The 19,722-nt window shown below is 36.6% G+C and overlaps 1 protein-coding gene across 5 annotated transcripts in view; it reads left to right on the top strand.

Annotated features, from left to right (window-relative positions):
* Window positions 1–3,253: 3,253 nt before the first annotated feature.
* The window catches only part of asap1b (ArfGAP with SH3 domain, ankyrin repeat and PH domain 1b), a 62,685-nt gene continuing 46,216 nt past the window's right edge, over window positions 3,254–19,722 (top strand). For all 5 annotated transcript variants that reach the window (XM_032551037.1, XM_032551034.1, XM_032551036.1 and 2 more), the window contains exon 1: window positions 3,254–4,093. In XM_032551037.1, the coding sequence (XP_032406928.1) occupies window positions 3,968–4,093 (126 nt within the window). In that variant the 5' untranslated portion in view covers window positions 3,254–3,967. The remainder of the gene's footprint in view (window positions 4,094–19,722) is intronic.

The raw sequence follows: 19,722 nt of genomic DNA, 5'->3' as shown, positions 1-19,722 counted from the left end.
TTTGTTTCTACATTGTCAGATTTATTGCTCAATGTTTGGGAAATCGTTTGCTACGTTAATTCAAAACATTCAGTAGAATTACTTACAGATATAGAAATAAATATCACTTCTTCAAGTCTACAGCCTTAATAAAGCCACAGTTCACTCTTTTCTTTCTTTGCTCAGTGGATGCGGGGTTTCACAACTGGTGTGGTTGACCTTGTGGTTCTCATGTCATGTGGTGATCAGGAGCAACTCAAGAAAACTATTAGTGGAGAGGCCAGGCAATGGGCTAATAATGCTGCGGTAGCACTGTGGAGCTAAAAGTCATGACTTTACAGTTTTGATATGTTAAGAGCTAAGAGTGACAGGTGCATACTTAAAGGAGGTGGACTTTGGAAATGAAGAGACAACACAAACATATGCATAAATTAATGAATCATGACGTTTTCATAGTTGAAGCTCATTTTTAAAGGAGTAACCCTTTCTTAAGCTCATATTAAGTAGAAAATATTACAGCCATATTCAGTAAATTAAAGTGAATTGAAATCTTTATTTCAAACAAGTAAATCAGCAGAGATAAGACAAAATTACTAAGAAGAATTAGTTTGAAAAGAAGATTTTTATTTCTTAAATTGAAACTACATTTCCATTGTATTCCAATATTCCCTCTAATTTTTTCATTATTTTTCTAGATTAATTACACACTGAGGGTTTGATGTCTTCAACCCCTCAATTCTGTTCATTGCAATGATTTTCTGCTCATAGCTGATTAAAATATTATATCAGACCAATAAAAAAAACATTTTTAATACAGAAATGTGGACTTACCTGCTGAAAGATTATTTTAAATCTAATTTCTAGTATTCTAACTTATCAGATTTTCTTAATTTTCCAAATGTTGCAGGACTGCATTGAAAACAATGATTGCAATCTTAAATTTCAGCTGACTGGATGTTAACCACCGAAAATTAGAAAATCATTTAAAAAAAATTCAAACAGGCTAATTTACAGACAAGACTATAAACTCAGTGGACTGAAATTGCAGATAAATTTATCAGTTTGTCTGTAAAAATGTGGAAATTTGTTTTTGCAAATGCAAACACACATTTAGAAACCCCAAATTCGTCTATGCCACTATAAGTTATTAGAAATATTGAGAAATTTGCATTTTTATTTTTCATGTGCGAGTTTACAAACCTATTATATATATTTACTTTATTTATTGTTCTAGTATACAGTTATTTTAAATATTGTTCATTTGAATTTCTACCAAGGATTATCTATTCTATTCTATTCTATTCTATTCTGGCTTTTACAATGCCAAACAAGCACATTCAACAATAATGAGAAATGTTGCTCTTTATAATTGATGCTCTCTGATGGAGGTGGCTAAACATTGACGCCAGTAACTAATTTTCATTTAAATGTTTCGTGTTTTCGCTGGCAGTCACGACACGGGTGGGTCTGTCTTTGGATGTTCCGCTAACCCACCAAGTTCTGCTGCAACACAAGCGATGTCCAAATCTGAGCTTTGCTGTCATTATTATTTTCTGTACGTCGTCTTCTGTTGCAGCGAATCACTCTGCAGGCAGAGTCCTAGCGCGCATGCGTACAGTGGCTCGTCGTCCCGGTCAACCAGGCGAAATGGGTGGGAAAGAAATGCGTGAAGTTAACGCCAACGCTCCAAAAGAAGAGTGGGTTGGGTTTTCAAAATAAAAGCACAACGACTGATAAGCCATTTTGTTACTTTAAATATATTTCACTTGGCCGAAAACAATCTAATATGCCTGAATTAAAACAATCCTCCAAAGAAGAGTGGGACAAAAGAGTGGGACGCAAAAGAAAGATTACAAGTTATTACAAAGCCTCAATGATAGTTGTTGTTGCCAAGGTTTGCAAAACCAATTATAAAGGTTGTTTGGGATATCCCCCCCCCCATTAATAAGTAAAATAATTGATTGAAAAATGCTTTTGTATTTGCTGTTGCTATGTTTTCTGATATTAAGGCTTTTTTTGACAATGTTTAAGTCAGAAAAGCAAAACCAATTTGTAAAGAAGCATTTTTCCCTCCGCAATCACAAATATTTATCTTTTAAAATGTATTTTACACACCATAAACACGACAAAAAACATATCTAGATATTTTAAAACTAAAAGAAAATTAAAAAAAGATCCCTCAAAAGTTCACTCTGATTAAAATGGAGAAATGTGCTTTAAAATAAAGAAATATATAAACAACTCAAACATTTGACTAGTCCTGATGAGTCCTCTTGTTACCTAAACCAACGTACTGTATTTGGTGAGTAAATTACAATAATTATACTTTAGTGTAGGGATGGACAGTGTGATATTTTATAAAACACATAGAAAGAAGAATTAAATTATGGTTGTTATCATGGAGTAATATAAGAAATTCTAAGTAATGACATGTTCAAACTAGTGAAACCACTGATTATATACCTTGAATTAATTCTTTAACTGCTCAAACTCTGTTCAGTCTACTAACCAGGTTCTGGTTCTGCTGGAAGTTTCTTCCCATTAACGGGGAGTTTTTCCTCTCCACTGTCGCTACATGGATGTCCATGAGCACTGAATGCTGCAAGTCAATGACTCAATCCAGTCTTATATTGATACATTTTTTTAACTACTTTGAATAATAAATTGAATGCACTGCATTATTTGATAAGTAGAATGGATATATGATTGGATGAAAGTGACTGTTTTGGCGCTATATAACTAAACTGAATTGAACTGAATATTCATTAAAAAAATTAAAAAGTATTTATCTGATATTCAGTTCAATAAAATGTTATTCATTCCCCAAGATGCAATTAAAAACTGCAAAGAACAGAAGCAGTACGTACAAAAATAGACATACAGTATATCCACATAGAAACGGCTTAAAGAAAGTACATGAGCAGGTAATGCGAAAAAGAATAATAATTTTATAAACTGACATGAAGAACAGTTTTAGGTAAGGAGATGAAATTCTCTGAGGACAATATTAATATTAATATATTAATTGACCTAGATTTCTCATATATTGAACTGGTTTTTGAAGCAAAAAAAATTGCACCAGAAAAAAAAAAAAAAAACAGAGTTTAAAAAAAAATAATAATAATATATATATATATATATATATATATAATCGAAGAATCGAAGAAGGTTGTACTAAAAAGTATCGATTTTCATACCCAAAACATTAACTTTTATTTTGAAACTCCTGACCGGAAGCCGCCCTTTCCCAAACATTTATCTTGACTCTGCCTCCCCTCTCAGCTCTGAACGCGGCCGAGCAGCAGGAGAGAGTAGCAGTGAATGTGTCCGAGGCATCGTTTAGCTGTTTAGAGGGAAAAAAACACAAAAAAACTCAAAAACTACGGCGGAAGAAGAGAGGACCAAACCCCGGTGCAGACCCACACGACCTCGGCTTCACCCTGGACTATGACAACCCCCAAACAGAGGCTGGTAATAACGGGACGCTGTGTTTTTTTGACGACAAGCGGCTTATTGCACATCTGTAGAGCATAATGAAGGCATCCGCTATTCTTCACGGGTTTTCCTCCAACGTTTAGCCACAACACTATTCAGAAATGCGACGCTCTTTAGACGTCCTCTGAAGGGAGAAAAAAAAACAACATACACATATATATATACACTCATCGAGGGGGGAGCTAGCTGGTTGAGAATTGTGCTAAAAAATCCTCCTCCCGTGGCCTTTGGAGGACAGTGAAGTCATTTGAGAAGGAGAAGAAGAAGACACGTCCAGATCATCATCCCTGATAGTTTTACACAGTTCTGCAGAGGAAAATAAACGGCACTGGCTTTCCCGTCGAACCGATCCAGACCCCGCCGGCTATCTTAATTTTTCTTTCAGATCTTACATGGTTTTGCCTTTCTGAGCCGTCATCGCCGTCCCTTTTGTGGGCATTTATCCCCCCTCCACCTTACCCTCTCTCTCACACACACACCGTTAAATTAAAGGATGCCGGATCAAATATCGGTGACCGAGTTTCTCTCGGAGACAACAGAGGATTACAATTCTCCGACAACGTCCAGCTTCACCACCCGCATGCAGAGCTGCAGGAACACAGTGAATGTGCTGGAGGAGGTAAGAAAAGATGGAAAAAATGTGATTTATATGTCGATTCCACCGACCTCAGTTATGCTGCGTTTTTAAATCCACACCAAGTAGCTCATTTAACATGCGATCCACATGTTTGAAAGCTTTGCATAGACAGATGCATGGCAATCAGAGAAGAAAATAACTGCACCTGTTGCTTTAAAGCTACATTTTTCCAACTATCAACCTGTAAAAATATCTATTTTTCCAAATGCATTCAGTCAGATTTACCTAATCTCTTTTATCTGTCCAACCAGAGACCAGGAGTAATAATATAATAGAGGATGAGGATGGCTTTTGTTGGAGGAGTGAAGGAAATGGAAGGATGTGCACTCAAGGCCTGCAGCTCTGTGTTCAGGATTACATAACTCAGGGCTTTGGAGTGTGCTGCCAGGCTGTAGCCGAGTGTGTGTAGGGGTGTGTGTGTGTTTGTGCGACAGAAAGACCTATTTTAGTCACAGGCAGTCAGATGTGGATCACTGTCTTTCATACATACACGCAGGAATGAGTGCATTTTAAAACAGGCTCATTTATGATTTTAAAAAAGCGAATAAATTCAGGTCAGGGCAGGTGGTGTTTGTGTTTGCATGGGTTTCCTTTTTCCCAGCCCTCTCTTGGTGTGATTAAATGGAGCATCATACCAGGAGAGCAGCACACACCTTCGCCGTCGTCCTCTGATGCCAAAATGTGACCTAATTTCCCCCACTTCCAACAACTGCATGCCCAAATTACATCAGGGTTGCAGTATTTAGTGTAATCTCCCGTGTAAGGGAGCATGAGCTTTAACTGTGACACCCATAGCTCCATTTGCGATGCTTAAAATGCAAATTAAAGGCAGTATTTACGTAAAGGAGATGATAGATTAAAAGTATTTGTACGGAGTAGCACATTATTTGGAAGTGGAAGGAAAATGGTGCAATAAAAATATGAAAAGTACAGTTTTCATATATATTCAGCCCAATCCAGTCAGCTTTTAGAAAACACCTAACTGGATTCTTCCTGTGTGTAATTTAACTTAGTATGAGGTTTATTATTGAATATTAGTGAACAAATAGCATAATTAAGATAAAGAAACACAGCAAATGGTAAAACGTATGGTGCAACTGAAAACCAGAGCTGACAGAGTCAAAGAGAGAAGAATTTGCAGACATATGAGCAAAAATTTGACAAACACTCCACAAACCAGATCTTTATAGAAAATTCTAGAAAAGATTGTCAAAAGAAATTCTCAAGAATCTCTGGAAAATGATGCTCCGGTCAGATGAGAGCAAAACTCAACCGTTTGGTAGATGCAAAAACACGGCAGTATTATGTTGTGGGGAAGCTGGTCAGAGTTGAATACAGATGAACGGAGGTAAATGCAAGGAAATTCTGGAAGAAGACTTTAGATTTGGTGTATGTTCTTCCAGAAAGGTCCAGTCAAAGTCCAGGCATAAATCCCACTGAGAATCTGTGGCTGAACTTCACAATTTATTAGATCTAAAACGTTTAATCGTGATGAATCGATTACTGAAATAACCGCTATCTAATTAATTGTTAACTGAAGTATTCAGACTCAAATAAAGACCAATTGTTGATAGAACAATAACTGAAGCAGTAATAACTGAAAACTGTACAATAAATATATACATTTTGCATTTAAGATAATAAAAAGACTGTCTGTAAATATGTTTCTCCCAGAACTCTTGAAGTTGCATAATCTTAGCTTCACCTGATTAAAAGTCTGTAAGAAAATCTCTTACTAAGAACCTTTTACTATCCATTTATTAATTAATTAATCCAAAAATTAATCAATAGATTGCTGATGTTAAGTAAAGCAGAAAGAGCTGAGCTTTTCACATGTTGAAGTATTTCTTTATCTGCAGATGCATCCTTTGATACAAATAATCAAAGCACACATTATAGGAATGCTATTTTATTGCCTGTTGGGCGTTAAAGTGTTTATTTTCTTACTTGAATAAGGAAATCAATTATTTGTTTATCTGCATCTTCAATGTATTTATAATGTTGTATAAAAAAGGCTTAAGCGGTTAAAGGAAAAACTGCAGAATGTGCTATTTTCTTCACCCGATTAATCAATACAACAATTGATTAATAAAATAATTGTTAGTTGCTCTCCATTCAATTTTACTGAGCTTGAGAGACTTTGCAAAGAAGAATGTAAATCTCTAGATGTGTAAGGCTGAGCAAGGTGATTCTGGAGGCTGGAATAAAAGCACGCCACACTTTTTAGAGTTTTATTCGTAAAAACAAATCTGCTCTGCTCATTTGTGTTGGTCTGTCACCTAAAATCCCCATATATAAGTTTGTAGCATGCAGACAAGTGGAAAAGGTTGGGAGTCGGCATCTAAACTCCTGTTTCCAGTTTGTTTTATCATATTTTTAGAAAGTCTCCCCAGAATCAGAGTCAGGGCTGTGTTTATCCTCAACATGGAGCCACACTCTGAGTCTGCTGACTTTTAACAAGGAGAAGGCTCGCATCATGAATCACCTCCCTGGCTCCGTGCCTCTGATCCAGGGAGGCTGCTGCTGCTGCTGCAGCGCAAACGAAAAACATCTGTCGGACAGACCGGCCATGTGCGCGGCGCTTCAGTAGCCACTCTGGAATTTCTGCAGGGATCACATGACAGAGAAGACTATTATGAAGAGGGAAAATAGAGCGCAGCATCCTCCTGGGAGTTTAAAACAAAGATGCGCCTGGAAAACATTCAGGACGGGGGGGGGGGGGGGGGAAATACACCCGAACGAAACGTCGCGTTTATTGAAATCCATGATGTTTACCTCGCCTTTCTTCCTTTCCTCTCCAAGTCATTTCCTTGGTAAGTTGACAAGGTAAATTATGCAACGGTACGGCGTGAATATTTAATACTGAAACCTGAGGGGGAGATTTGACCCAGCAGGAGAGTTGTCATTCTCCCTGTGCTTCCACTGAGTCATCAGGAGGAAAGAAAAAACAAACTGCTGCTGCATCATGTCGTCTCAGCTCAGCTCTGAGGATAAATTATTGATCAGTTCGCATTAATGACATGTAAACATTAATGTTTTGCCTTTAGAAACATCATCTCCGGTGTTTACACTTGCATCAGATCAGAAGTGAGGAAAACATGGAGACGCCAGATGGAGAGATAAAGTTTTAAAAATATCCACTCTTGCTTTGTCTGCCTTAGACAAAGGGGTTGAGATGTATGTGTGCGTGTGTGTGTGTGTGTTTATGGGAGTGTCACTGGGGGTATTATATGTGTATGTTTGCTGTGTGGGTGGCAGACCGGAAGCTGGTGGATGTGTCTGGCTTTTATTTTTGCTGTCATCTTTGGTGCAAAGCAAATCGTCGTGGTGTTGTTCCCACAGAGCACATGGAGAGAGAGAGAGAAAGTGTGTGTTTGTGTGTTTGTGTGTAGCTTGGATTATTCTGTCGGTGGATTTAGAGATGAATGTTTTGCTTGTCAGATTCTAGAGATAATTTCTGTTTTCATCAGCAGGTTTTTTGTGTTGCTTTGCCCTTTAAATCAGAAGAAAACTCGGCAAATAGTTGACTAGTCGTCTTTTTGTCTATTCTCTTTTATAAGCGACTAATAAATGTAACATTTTAACTCATTTGAGTCTTGAAAATCCTTATTTGAAATGAAATATATTCAGTTGATGTTTTTGAGTGCTCAATCTATTGCTTTGTATCGTCCAATTTGTTAATTTTATGTAAAATGATGGAGAGAAAACCAAGAAGATGTCTAAATTTAGGATATAAATTAGTTTTTTGATATGCATTGTTAGAGGTGGATAATATTGATTTAAAGTTTTTTTTTATTTATTTATCTTGTGATACTGATAAAAGTGATGATTAGAAGTTTTTATTACTACGTTTTTAGGTAGCTGTATGGCTGTATCTGTGTGTCACAGGAATTATATTCCCACAAATACAAATGCTGCTCTAGAAAAACATTCCCATTGGTATCATGCTTCTGTAGCACCGCCAGTCACATAAAAAAGTGTGATTTCTATCATTAAGCTGCAAACACTGACTGCATTTAATCATATTTTCAAATTTATTGATATTTATTGATGCTTTCATTGAACAAACAGTGAATAAAGTAGTAGAAATAACATCCTGACAATAAATCAAATTATTATCAAAGATATTTCTTTTAAAAAAATGATACTATAAATTCCCAGCCCTACGTTTTAGCCTTTATTTCAATTTGAAAAAACTAAAATTACAAGTTTTGGTGCAGGGTAACTACTGGGAAAGTATGATTTTAACTTGATAAATATGATTAAAATACTTCCTACGCCCAGCTGTTTTTGAAAAATATTTGTTTACAAAATAAAAGGTTTGTTTGATACAGTGCAGTGTGAAAGTGAACAGCACCAGCTGAAAATGTAACAAATGTCTACTGGACTATCAGATGTGAAAACACCCTAGATTACAATATAGCTCTCATACACACAGACATTAATATGATTCTGTACAGAAGTTTGCGTAGAATTATGGACATTAATGTTACATTCATTTTGAGTTTTTTATCGAAGCATTTGAACTGCTCTTTTAACAGAATGGAGAAACTATGAAGTATACAATTTCAATGTTTACTAAAAACTAGAACTGGAACAATCCACTGGTGTTTAAAATTTCCTTCTGCTCTTTAAGTAGAAATCAGGAGTATAAAAGTATCTTATCAGATAGTGTCGATTTATTTAACAGGAAAAGGACATGTCACTTTGAGGCTCTCCTGTTTTAGTCCTTTTTTTCCTTGTTTTCCTCTGATGTAAGTTAATATCAACAGCTTGGACTTGTAATTCCCCCTGAGGGGTCATGTAGTGTGTGTCCCTGTACACCACAGATGGCACTTTGCGTCACTGGGTTTGCTTTTCTCCAAACCACAGAGAGCCACAGCGGCGATGCAAAGGGGGAAACCCTCAATGCGTTGGCGATCCTTCGAGCGTTCCTCCCTGCCCTGCGTCACTTGGACCGGACCAGGAAAAATGTTGACTTTTTTCACAGTCGCTCTATTCAAGCATGGCTGAACCTGACATGAAGGGCAGGGCCTTTAAGATATTCTTACTTTTATGTAACGGTCTTTTCAGACCGCACACTCTCCGCAGTGACACTGACTTTGATAGAAGAAGAAAATAAAAATGGAGGGTTATTTCAGCATGAGGAACACGAGGATTCCAACCTTGCAGTATGGCAGGCCGTTTAGCATAAAATCAATTTCACTATTCTTACATTCCAGATATCTTAGTATTAGCAAATTGTGATTATACTTTGAGTAAATAAAATACCTATTTAAGAAATCTCTTATTACATTCTAACTAGTATAACTAATGTTAGATTACCAGTCATTTGTATGGAAGCTTTAAGAATGTGATTTGTTGCTAAAATGAAAATCAGCTTTACATTCCTCCAGTTTAGTTTCTTGTGTTAGACTTTCATTCAAGGATTCGTGAACCAGAATAAACAAAACAGAGAAAAAAAGGCTACATTTCTGAGCATAACGTGATGAAAATACGTCATTGCTATAACACTGTTATTGTTTCTGTTCATAAAAGGAGAGGCATCGCCTCCCCACACTTTAATGCACTTACTCATGAGGGATTAGGAAATGCCTTCCACATTAAAATGCTCTCTGGATTCACACATGGGTTGGGTAAAACAGACTCTAGCTAAACAACAAGACTTCGCTTGTTTACAGTAAAACATCTGTAAGGGTGCCCGGAAGGAAATCGTCATCTGTCCTTCGGTTCAACGGGAAAACATTCAGTATTTATTGTAGGAGCTTCGGGTCGCCCGTCTGGAACCCAGCAGCACTTGAGGCCGTGTTCCCGATGACACGTCATCATGTGAGGCTTCAGCGCCGCCACATGTGACATCCAGTTCGCCGGCGGGGAGTCGGCTGCAACAATGGCGACACAGATAACTAAAAACGGCTGCTTTCTTTTGTATTCACTCCCCGCCGCATTCACTGCTCTTCATAATCAAGTCTGATTATCAAATATTGAGGACTATAAATATTTTTTATGTTGACTTTGATCATCACTTTGGTTAAACTAATTCTTCTGAGGCCAGTTTTTTTTATATTTGCTTTTGTTTAACCACTTAACTACCACCAACTCCCCTCTCCACCAGGACAGAAAACAGAATTATTCAGGACTGGACGAGTTTTTATCATGTGCGGCTTTACATAACAAATTTGAGTGTGCGCTATATAAGTCTTCCCTCTGCAACATTGCAGCTGAGGAGTGCAGCTGTGTCACAGTCAATTATTAATGAAGTTGTGGCTTTTTATTCATCGTCTGTCCCTGATGTCTCCAAACTCAGTGGGCCTCACACAGAAAAGAGGGACGTTTATGCCTCTTTGCAGAGATACTAACGGGTCAGCTTGCTGCATGTAGGAAGACATGTCTTGCTCACAAATTAACCTCCTACTTGCGGTTTATTACAAGTTAAGTTTAAATTTATGCATAAAGATGTGTATAGGTTTTATTTTAATATATACATGCTTTTTATTTGCATGTATTCTGTTTAAAATATATGGATATATATTAAAAATGTAGCTTAATTTCAGAAGTCAAGCCGCAGTAGCACGGATTTAGATGTATTCGTCTAGCAAAGATGAGCCTGGCTTCCTTCACCAATCACAGTGTTAATTTTACATTTAATGGTAAAAGTTTTGTGTTCCAAAATATTCTGAATCAACTCCCAACTCAACAAAATTTTAATTCACATTCTTTGTGCTGCTAAAACAGTGTAAGAAGACCAGGAGAGCTACAAGTGTAGATGTTTACCGGGAATGTGACAACAACCCGAAGCTAAAACTACACAGAAATGGTTTGAAAATAACAAATTGACAGTATAATATGAGACGGATAATCTTTTCCGAGGTATTATTGCTGTCTGAAGTAATCCATCGCTCCCAATCCAAAACAACCAATCAGAGCTTGGAGGAGGATTTAGCGCTGTTAGTCATGCTCGTGTATGTCCTGCTCAATGTGCTAATGGTGAAAAAACAACTTACTGTTTCAGGAAAACTTTTATGTATTTATGATGTTGTTATGGAGATGTCACGTGATCATCCCAATAATATAGTAAACCTCACAGAATAACAGGGTCTCCCTCAGAAGCCCGGTGGTAGAGGCGGTAGGACAGTGATGTTTTTGAGTTAAAAAATGTTTAAAGTTGACAGGAAATTTGAAAATATTACTAGGTAATTGTGTGTTATTAGAAGACTTTATTAATAATCCCTAAACCCTTTTAAAAAAGGTGAACATAATTTTTTTTAAAGATAAATAAACAAATAATGTTAGTCTGGTGGGGACTCAAGTAAAGCCTGGTGGCCCGCCAGGCTTATTATACACTGGGGGAAACACATTGATTTTGGGCATAACTTCTTTAAATTTCCCTTCTGGCTCTTTTTATGAATTTGTTTTTAGTCTGATGCAGCAGGAGGAAAGTCTGTGTTGTATTGCTTGTTTGCTGAAATCTGATAATAGATCTGCAGGCCACAGCTGCTGGCCTACCTTCCTCCCACAGCTGCACTGCGTATATCATCAAGGGCTATTAGCTGGCAGCGGATTAGCTGTGGACCAGACCTTCCTCGGGCGTTCTGATCCTTCACTCTTTCCTCAGATTTAGGCGTCAGTGTTCACATCTGTCTGCAGACCCCGGGGTGTTGGGGTTATCGCTGTTGAATTAAAACCTTTCCCTCCTAAAATATGGGCCTAGTTTTAGTCTATTTAAGGAAGCAAACTGTTTTATTTTATGTCTGTACATATATATTCTCCTGTGTGTGTGTGCATCAGATTTTAGCTAGTCGGTGACAACAGGAAGGTACATTTTGAACGTGAACAGCAAGGGTTGTGTGTGTTTTTGTTTTTACGCTGTTGTGGAAATCATGGGGCTACAATGTTTTTCTTTTTCATAACATTATTTCTAGTTGCTGCAGCAGATGTAATCTCTTGATATTTTTGTGTTACAACTTGGCTGAATCCTATCTCCCTGTGTTTACCCAGAGAATTTGATACTTACTTGTCCCTTTAATTTAAAGGGGTGAGCAGATATTTGTACATTTTGTTTTTTTCTATAAAGGGACTTCAAGAAACTGTCACTGCATGTGCTGAGAAAGTATTTCCATCTTTGCAGATGTCTTCTATTTGATTTTATTTTATTTTTTTTTTACCAATTTTATCAAACTATTAAACCATTTTTTTTAGGTTCTTCACTTTCCACTTTTTCAAAAAAGTTTTATAGCATTGTAAAATCTAAATGCTTTCTTTAGATCAGAGCATGACTGTCTTTTAGCCATCTGTTAGCCTACTTCCTGCTGTCAGTTGGGTTTTATTAAAGTGATTTCTTCATTCAGTAACAATCAGATGTGGGTGTAGCTAGTGAAACTGAACTAAGCCATAGAAATAAGTAAAAAAAAAACTTTAAGGGGACAAATACTATTGCTCTACACAACGTTACCCAACCAATTAGAAAATCATCATAAATACATCTTTGTTTATTTAAAAAGCAATCAAGTAGTCTAAAAAGTGAGCAACTGTCAATACACCTGTCAGACGAGCTAGCTATAATTAGCATTCAGTGGCGTGTTAGGAGATAGTGTTGTCCTAGGATGTGTCTAATAGTCCATCTCTGCCTGTTTAAGAATTTTAAACCTCCAAGATTAAGTATATTATTGAAGTATTTTACTGCTTGTTCAAAGAACTGCATGGCTGACATTTTCACAGCAGCTGTAAAGCTACAATCTGCGGCATGTTGGAAGGTCAGAATGGAAGTGCCCTTTGAATAGTAGCTGGAGTTTGTGTTGGGCATTGCTGCGATTGTTTGTCCAGTTGCCGAAGCGTCCAAATGGTCCGTGGGAGTAGATACACCTGTGGTCTTAAAATGTCTTGAGTCACACAAAGTGTGAAATGTGAGACTCAGCTGCAGGAAAACTTCAAGGAATGCTGCTAAGTGCTTTGCAGAATCCCTAACTCTGACCAGCCTCTCATGTCTGTGCTGCTTGTTGCATTGGAAAAGTTATTTACAGGCTTGAAAAATGTTGCATCTATTAGTGGTGGTTGATCAAGGCGTTACATTTTTTGGCTTCAGGGGTTGAAGATTTATGGTTGCCTGAAGAGCTGAAACTCTTTATAAACAGGCGATCAGCAAAATAAGATGGATTCTCTGACTGATATTTGTGATTGATCAGCAAAATGACTAGTTTGTTTTGGCTGTTATGCATTCCAATCTTTCCTCCCTGTGGTGTTACAAATTAAGTATTAACATTTGAATAGTTTAATATAAAATAGTGATTGGTGACACACAATGTTACTTAATATTTCGCAGTATTAATAGCAATGACTATAAAAGAGACAATAAACTTACTAAGAGATTCAGTCTTTTGGCAATGTATCTGTTACTTTGTCCACTCAAAGCCCCACAAATACAATCAATTCTCTGTTAAGGTAATCTAATGTTACCCATTAAACCATTAGGTAGGTTACTTTAGCACACCATGTTATTGGTTTTCCTTTGTAGCAAATAGTGACAAAAATCAGTAAAAGAAACATTCCAAACCTTAGTATTTGTTTTTGAGGTTTGCAGATATTATTAATTAGTTTGTCAGAATCAGAACAGTATTTTTTCTATTTGAATGCACAGTATATTTGTGCATTCAGTTCAGTTCCATTCAAAAGCTTTCCCCCCAAATGGAAATTCAATTTTATCCTTCTAGTAGACATTTCCATATTGGGATGTGCTGCAGAATATTTTTAATTGGTTGGTTTTACTGTTTGTTTTATACTTAACTCTCCACACTTATTGGCAACTCTGGTGAAAATGTGTTAAATGCTTTTAAGTAAATACATTTTTATTCGCAACATGTTATTTAAATTCCAGCAGTTCATTGTGTTTCAATTAAAAAACAAATTCTTGTGTCTTTCCCATTTGAAGAGTGGCTAAAAGAAATGGGCTTTTGTGTCACCATGGAAACATAAAATCATAAATTACTAATTGAAAGGATACATACAATTTGTGTGTTTTTTAAAGAATCGTCAGGTTTGTTAGTCAGTAAAAGACCTGATATTGTCTTTTTCTAAGAGATTCTTCTGTTTCAATAAAAGACTAATTTAATTCTTTTAAAACATTTATTTTTAGTAATTTATTTGGTGGGTTGCCATACACGTTATAGCACCAAAGCACCTTTCAATTTTCTTCCTTGCCTAAAAGTCATGAAGTGTTTTTTTTATCTGCAGCACTATCATCCTTTGGTTTGTTTTTGCAGTGTGAGCACTGCAAAATCTTTATTGCGAAACTGAAAACTCTCTTTTCTCGCAGCATAAAACCAAAATTAACTGTTGTAGTTCATAAAAATGAAATATCTAGATGTACTAAAATATAAATTTAAAAAGAAACGTTACATTTGATTAAAAAATTAGTTTTCCTCCTTGTTTTTAGGGGATATTTTCATTTTTAATAGCTGTTTTTATTTAAATAATTTAGGAGCTACTTCATTATTACTCTACTTTATTTTCCTGAGGAAGAAAAAGTTGGTAAACATACATAAAATTCATTCACTGACTTATACAGACATGGCTGTGAAATTGATTTTCTTCTGTTTTCCACAGCTCGTTTTGGGTAATCAAATAAATTTCAATATCAGACAAAGATAGTCTCAATAATTACACAAAACCGTTTCCAACCAGTGATTTTATTCAGGCCCTATGTGACTCTGCTGTGCTGTGGATCATTGCTCCGCTGCACAAACCAACAGTGGTTGACCTTAAGGTCACAAACTGGGACATTCCAGTCAGGGTCTTCTGGTTGACAGCAGAATTCACATTTCCACCAGTTATGGCAAATTATCCCAGTCTGGAAGCGCAGAAGTAGCTCCAAACCATCACATTACTGTCACCTCTATTGGGTTTAGCTAACTACATGTTGGTACTTTAGCATTTTTTCCCCTCTGGTTGTATTAGGTAGCTTCGGATTATAGCTCTGGTAGATGCTTTTTTGTGCATTTTATATTTTGTGTATTATTATTCAGGGTTTCCCGCAGTGTATTATAAGCCTGGAGGGACACCAGGCTTTACTTGTGCCCTTACCAGGCAAAGCATTGGTTATTTATTTAAGTCTTTTTAAAATTTTTGCATTTTTTAAGATTTTATAGTTGGTATTCAGGTATTAATCTTCCAATATTTCAATAACACATGGTTATCAAGTGATATTTTCAAATTTCCTGATAACTTTAAACATTTTTTTTAAACTCAAAAAGACATTCAACCGCTGGATGAATGACTGCCCTGGCACCCAACCACCGGGCTTAGCAAGTTTTCTGGGGGAAACCTTGTTATTGTTTGTTTGCATATCTGCTATTTTATTTTGGTGATTTTCTTGCTCATGGTCTGAAGATGAAAAATACACTTTTTGGCTAACCCTGTTGCTTAAAAAATGCCTTTGAAACCTTTCCAAACTGATAGATCTGATTGTTTAACAATAATGTGGGAGTTGGTATGAAGAATGTCCCAGTTGGCTCGCTCCATGTCTAATTCAGGTTTATGATATGATTTCAATAACTCATCCAACATAAATTCGTATCAGTGTTGATAAGATTTTAATTTAGCTTGGACCGATTGTCAAAAGCCTGAGTGAAAAAAGCAGAGAAAATGTAATAAGTCTAAACTGTTTTGTAGTCAATATATTTGGAGGATAGAAGCACATTTTTGAAAGATTATGCCCAACATTCTCAAGTTATTTAATTTAATGACAGATTAATTAAGTAGGTTCTCCTGAAGATTTTGCTATCTTTAACAATTTAAGATCCCTACGTAATGTTTGCTTTTTGGAAGCTAAGCGCTGCATAGCAGTCTCATGAAAGAAAGAAACATGCAGAATTTCACAATTTGCCCTTGAGCATATCAGCTTTTTTTTTTTACTAAGAACAAGCTTGATAAAGCTGACTTTTACACTTGGTTAGTCCAAAATGATTTCCAATCCAACATGTGGAAAGATTACTGGTCTTTATGTTAATTGCTTTGTTGCTGTGTGTTTGTGGGTTTTTAAAAAAAATTTTAAATTGGGGGTATATTTATGTATATGACATGAGTGGGCATGTTACTGTATTAGTTTCTGGAGATGTTGTTTTTGCACCAATTGTAAATGTTAAAAAAGGATCTGTGTGGGTATTTCTTAGTCACGAGCTTTCAGTTTTTCTTTTTGTCATTTCTAATGCCAGCTGATAAGGTCAAGCAATAATTTAACGTCTCATTAGAAATGACTTCCTCACAGTACAAACAGAGGTTTCCTGCTTCTGTGATGCTAGGTGTGTAAATCGCAGCAGCGTGTGGGTGTGAAGGCGTGCACATTGGTCTAAAGGAGTCTAGCACTGCTGCATGCACAGCTTGGCTTTCCACTGACTGACCACACGCATGCGTGTTAGGTCCTGCGCAGCGTCTCTCGAGATGTGCAGCATCTTTGCAGCTCAGGAAGTTATCCACAGTGCACAGGAAAACTCACGCCTGAGCACCTCAGCTTGGTGTGAGGGAGCGAAGCAGGATGCAAACAGCAGGATCGATAGCAGAAGTAGATAATGGAGATACCCCTGTGTGATATTTCCCTCTATCTGAAATGCAGCACTTTACAAAATTTCCGCATTTTGTGACATTACAGTCACAAACTTTAATGGTTTTCATCAGGATTTCATGTAGATGGATGAACAAATTGTGCATTGTTGTAAAAAGAAAGAACAAATGATGCGTTGTTTTAGTTTCTGAAGAGGTTGCTGTGCATTTGTGTTCATATCCTCTTTCTCAGTCCTATTATGAACTATTTTTCAGTGCAGTTACCACTTCTAGTCCTCTGGGGTTTGTCTATCCCAGCTTTGCACATTTAGAAATTAAAAAGTTTTTCCGTTCTTTCTTACAAAATAGCCCAAACTCAGTCAGATTGGATGGGATTGTGAGTATGAAGTTTCAAGTCCTGCTAGAGTTTATCACGTAGCATGTATTCACACCAGGAAAAGTTTTTGGTCCGTACCAAAATCAGCTATTATTATTATTTTGGCAAGTGAGCTATAAAAAACTAAAGCCGCCTTTAAAGGAATGCGATTATTATTTAACTTTCTAAGGTCACACACAATATTATGCTTAATAAAAAGAAAAGGTTGTTTAAAAAAAAAAAAGACGCCCCATTCAGATGTTATAAACAAAGCCATGCAAAGTTTTGTCAAACATGGCAACGTTTTAACATTTCTTTCACTGAACTTTCTGTACCTGACTGCATTCTTGTGCGTCTTCCAAGCAGTTGGGTTTTGTATACGTTTCCTCGTTGCTCCAGGTCTGTACATATTGAATTGTTTGTAGCATCCATACTGTAGAAGCGATATCATCACTGAAGGGCTCATTTTTACCATGGTGAAACTCTGGTCCATTAAAGGTGGAAAAGACTTTGAGCCATTGTAGCTCTGGCCGTAAGTTTTGAGTCATTGTCCACTCTAGTGTGAATGGTTTTGGAGCCTTTAACTGGTTTTTCTCAGTGATTTCCCTGTACGTATTTAGCTGCACTAATCGCCATGTTTTGCATTGGGGATGGCATTAAAGATAATGTGTGCAGTATCGGTTCTTGATGACTTGAATAAAGCAGTGATCAAATCTTCCCAAGACGTTGTGGTGCACATACCATACAAAATGATATCACTGTTGTCAAATTATTGTTAATTAAAAACAGAATCAGCTTATTTGTTGATAAAAGATTGCTGTAGTTGATTAGCAAATCAACTGGGAAGAGGAAATTCAGAAATGTGGTTGTGGTTTGGGTTTCCTTGTCTGACATGTTGGTAAATGTGTGTGTTCACCACATGAAAATGGAGCTTTGACCACAGGAAAGCAACACAATGTTGACTTTTCTCTCCCTATAATGCAAATATTGCATTATGAATTATATGTAGTACAAAATGATATAAGTCTTTAAAATACTTTCATTTGTTTTGTAATATGATAAAAGATTGGAAAAGTATGGAACCTGATTCAAGTATTTAAGGTTTGAATAAAATTGGGAAAAAATATGGAAAATATTTGTTTGGACTTTATTTAATGTCCTATGACCAAAAAAATCCATCCGAAACTATTTTGCCATCAATCAATATAATAAATTGAACCTGACTGTGTTTTGCTAACAAACAATCTTTGAAGTAGAACATATGTAATTTAAATTTATGATTGTTTTTGTAATATGTCTTAAATTCACATTTGATATGAATCAACACTATATAAATGAGCTAGTTGCAAATTTTGTATTTAAAGGTGACTTGTTACGCATTCCTTGAACAGGTTAGGTTAGATCTGTGGGCTATGCAAAACATGTTTGTTGCATTTTTTATTTGCACAAAATCATTATTGTTACGTAATAAGATTTTAATCTAGTCGGTTCTGCCTATTTTGAGCTCCTTTCAGAATGAGCTGTTTTAGGCGTCCTGTCACTTTAAATCCAAATAAGCTGTGGTTGGATATGCCATCCCCAACTCAACGTTTACACTCGCATGTGAAAACATCTGAAAACAGATGTACAGTTAGATATCGGTAGATCTTTGAAAAGCATTAGTAGAGCCTCCTGCATAACCAACAAGAGTGCAGCAAGTAGTTTCTGGAGGATAAGGCAACAACAAAACACTTGTCTTTTCCAGCAGCCATTGTACAGCACATTAAATGTGCTAGAGCTCAGTTTGGGTTGCTAGGTAACCAAGCAGGGTTCGGCAGGGGTTGCTAGGTAACCGCACAGTGCCTGTTGAATGTGACGTAACAATCAGGAGGTTTTTGAAATATCTCATTTTCCTGACATCAAAAACATTAATGTTTTATTGCCAAAAAACAGCTGGGTGTTTTTTTGTTGTTGTTGTTTTTAGAAACATTTGAGACCCAAAAACTAAAATACGAAAATATACAAAATATAAATGTTTCATAATAATTCTCGTTTAAATGATTACCTCTGTGGAAATGTAATCGTCTGTATTTTATTCTCTGGACTATTAAGTGTGGAAATGTCTGAACGTTTGGCATGAAGAAAGTACATAAACCCTGATGATGGATTCAGCTGTTGAAGATTTTATGAGGGGTAATTTGTTGCCGTTCATTCAGAGCGATAGATTTTTGATCTATCGGCTGTTGTTGCAAATTGACAGGAGGTTTTTTTAGACATTGTGGAAAAAGATCGAGCCCAGCTTTATCCTGCTTGTCTGAGACACTACATCAGTCATGTGGTCCGGTGGTTACCGCTCCTAACCAAACCCTCAACCACCAGCAGTTGATACTTCATTCCCTCTGTGTGAGGAATACACCATCAGATCTCGGCTTCTTTTTTGGAAATATTACGCCTCCTCTCACTTTTTCCTCCAACCTTCACATGCAGATAAGTCCGGCTCAGAGAAAAGGGATGTGCATTTGTTTCCTGCCAATGAAAACGGCTCCCCACCCTTCCTGCTTGAGTCATGCCACATAGACACCATCGACAGACAGTCAAAGTGACTTGGCAAATAAACAAACTCTGTCCTCATACAGTGTTTTCCCATCATTGTAAGATGTAATAATAAGACTTAGGTTTACTGCTGGGAACATGGAAACAAACCAGTTTGTTGTTGTTATTTAGA

Source organism: Xiphophorus hellerii, chromosome 21, assembly GCF_003331165.1.
Source record: "Xiphophorus hellerii strain 12219 chromosome 21, Xiphophorus_hellerii-4.1, whole genome shotgun sequence".
Classification (NCBI taxonomy): domain Eukaryota; kingdom Metazoa; phylum Chordata; class Actinopteri; order Cyprinodontiformes; family Poeciliidae; genus Xiphophorus; species Xiphophorus hellerii.
This window is presented reverse-complemented; position numbering and strand designations above follow the sequence as displayed.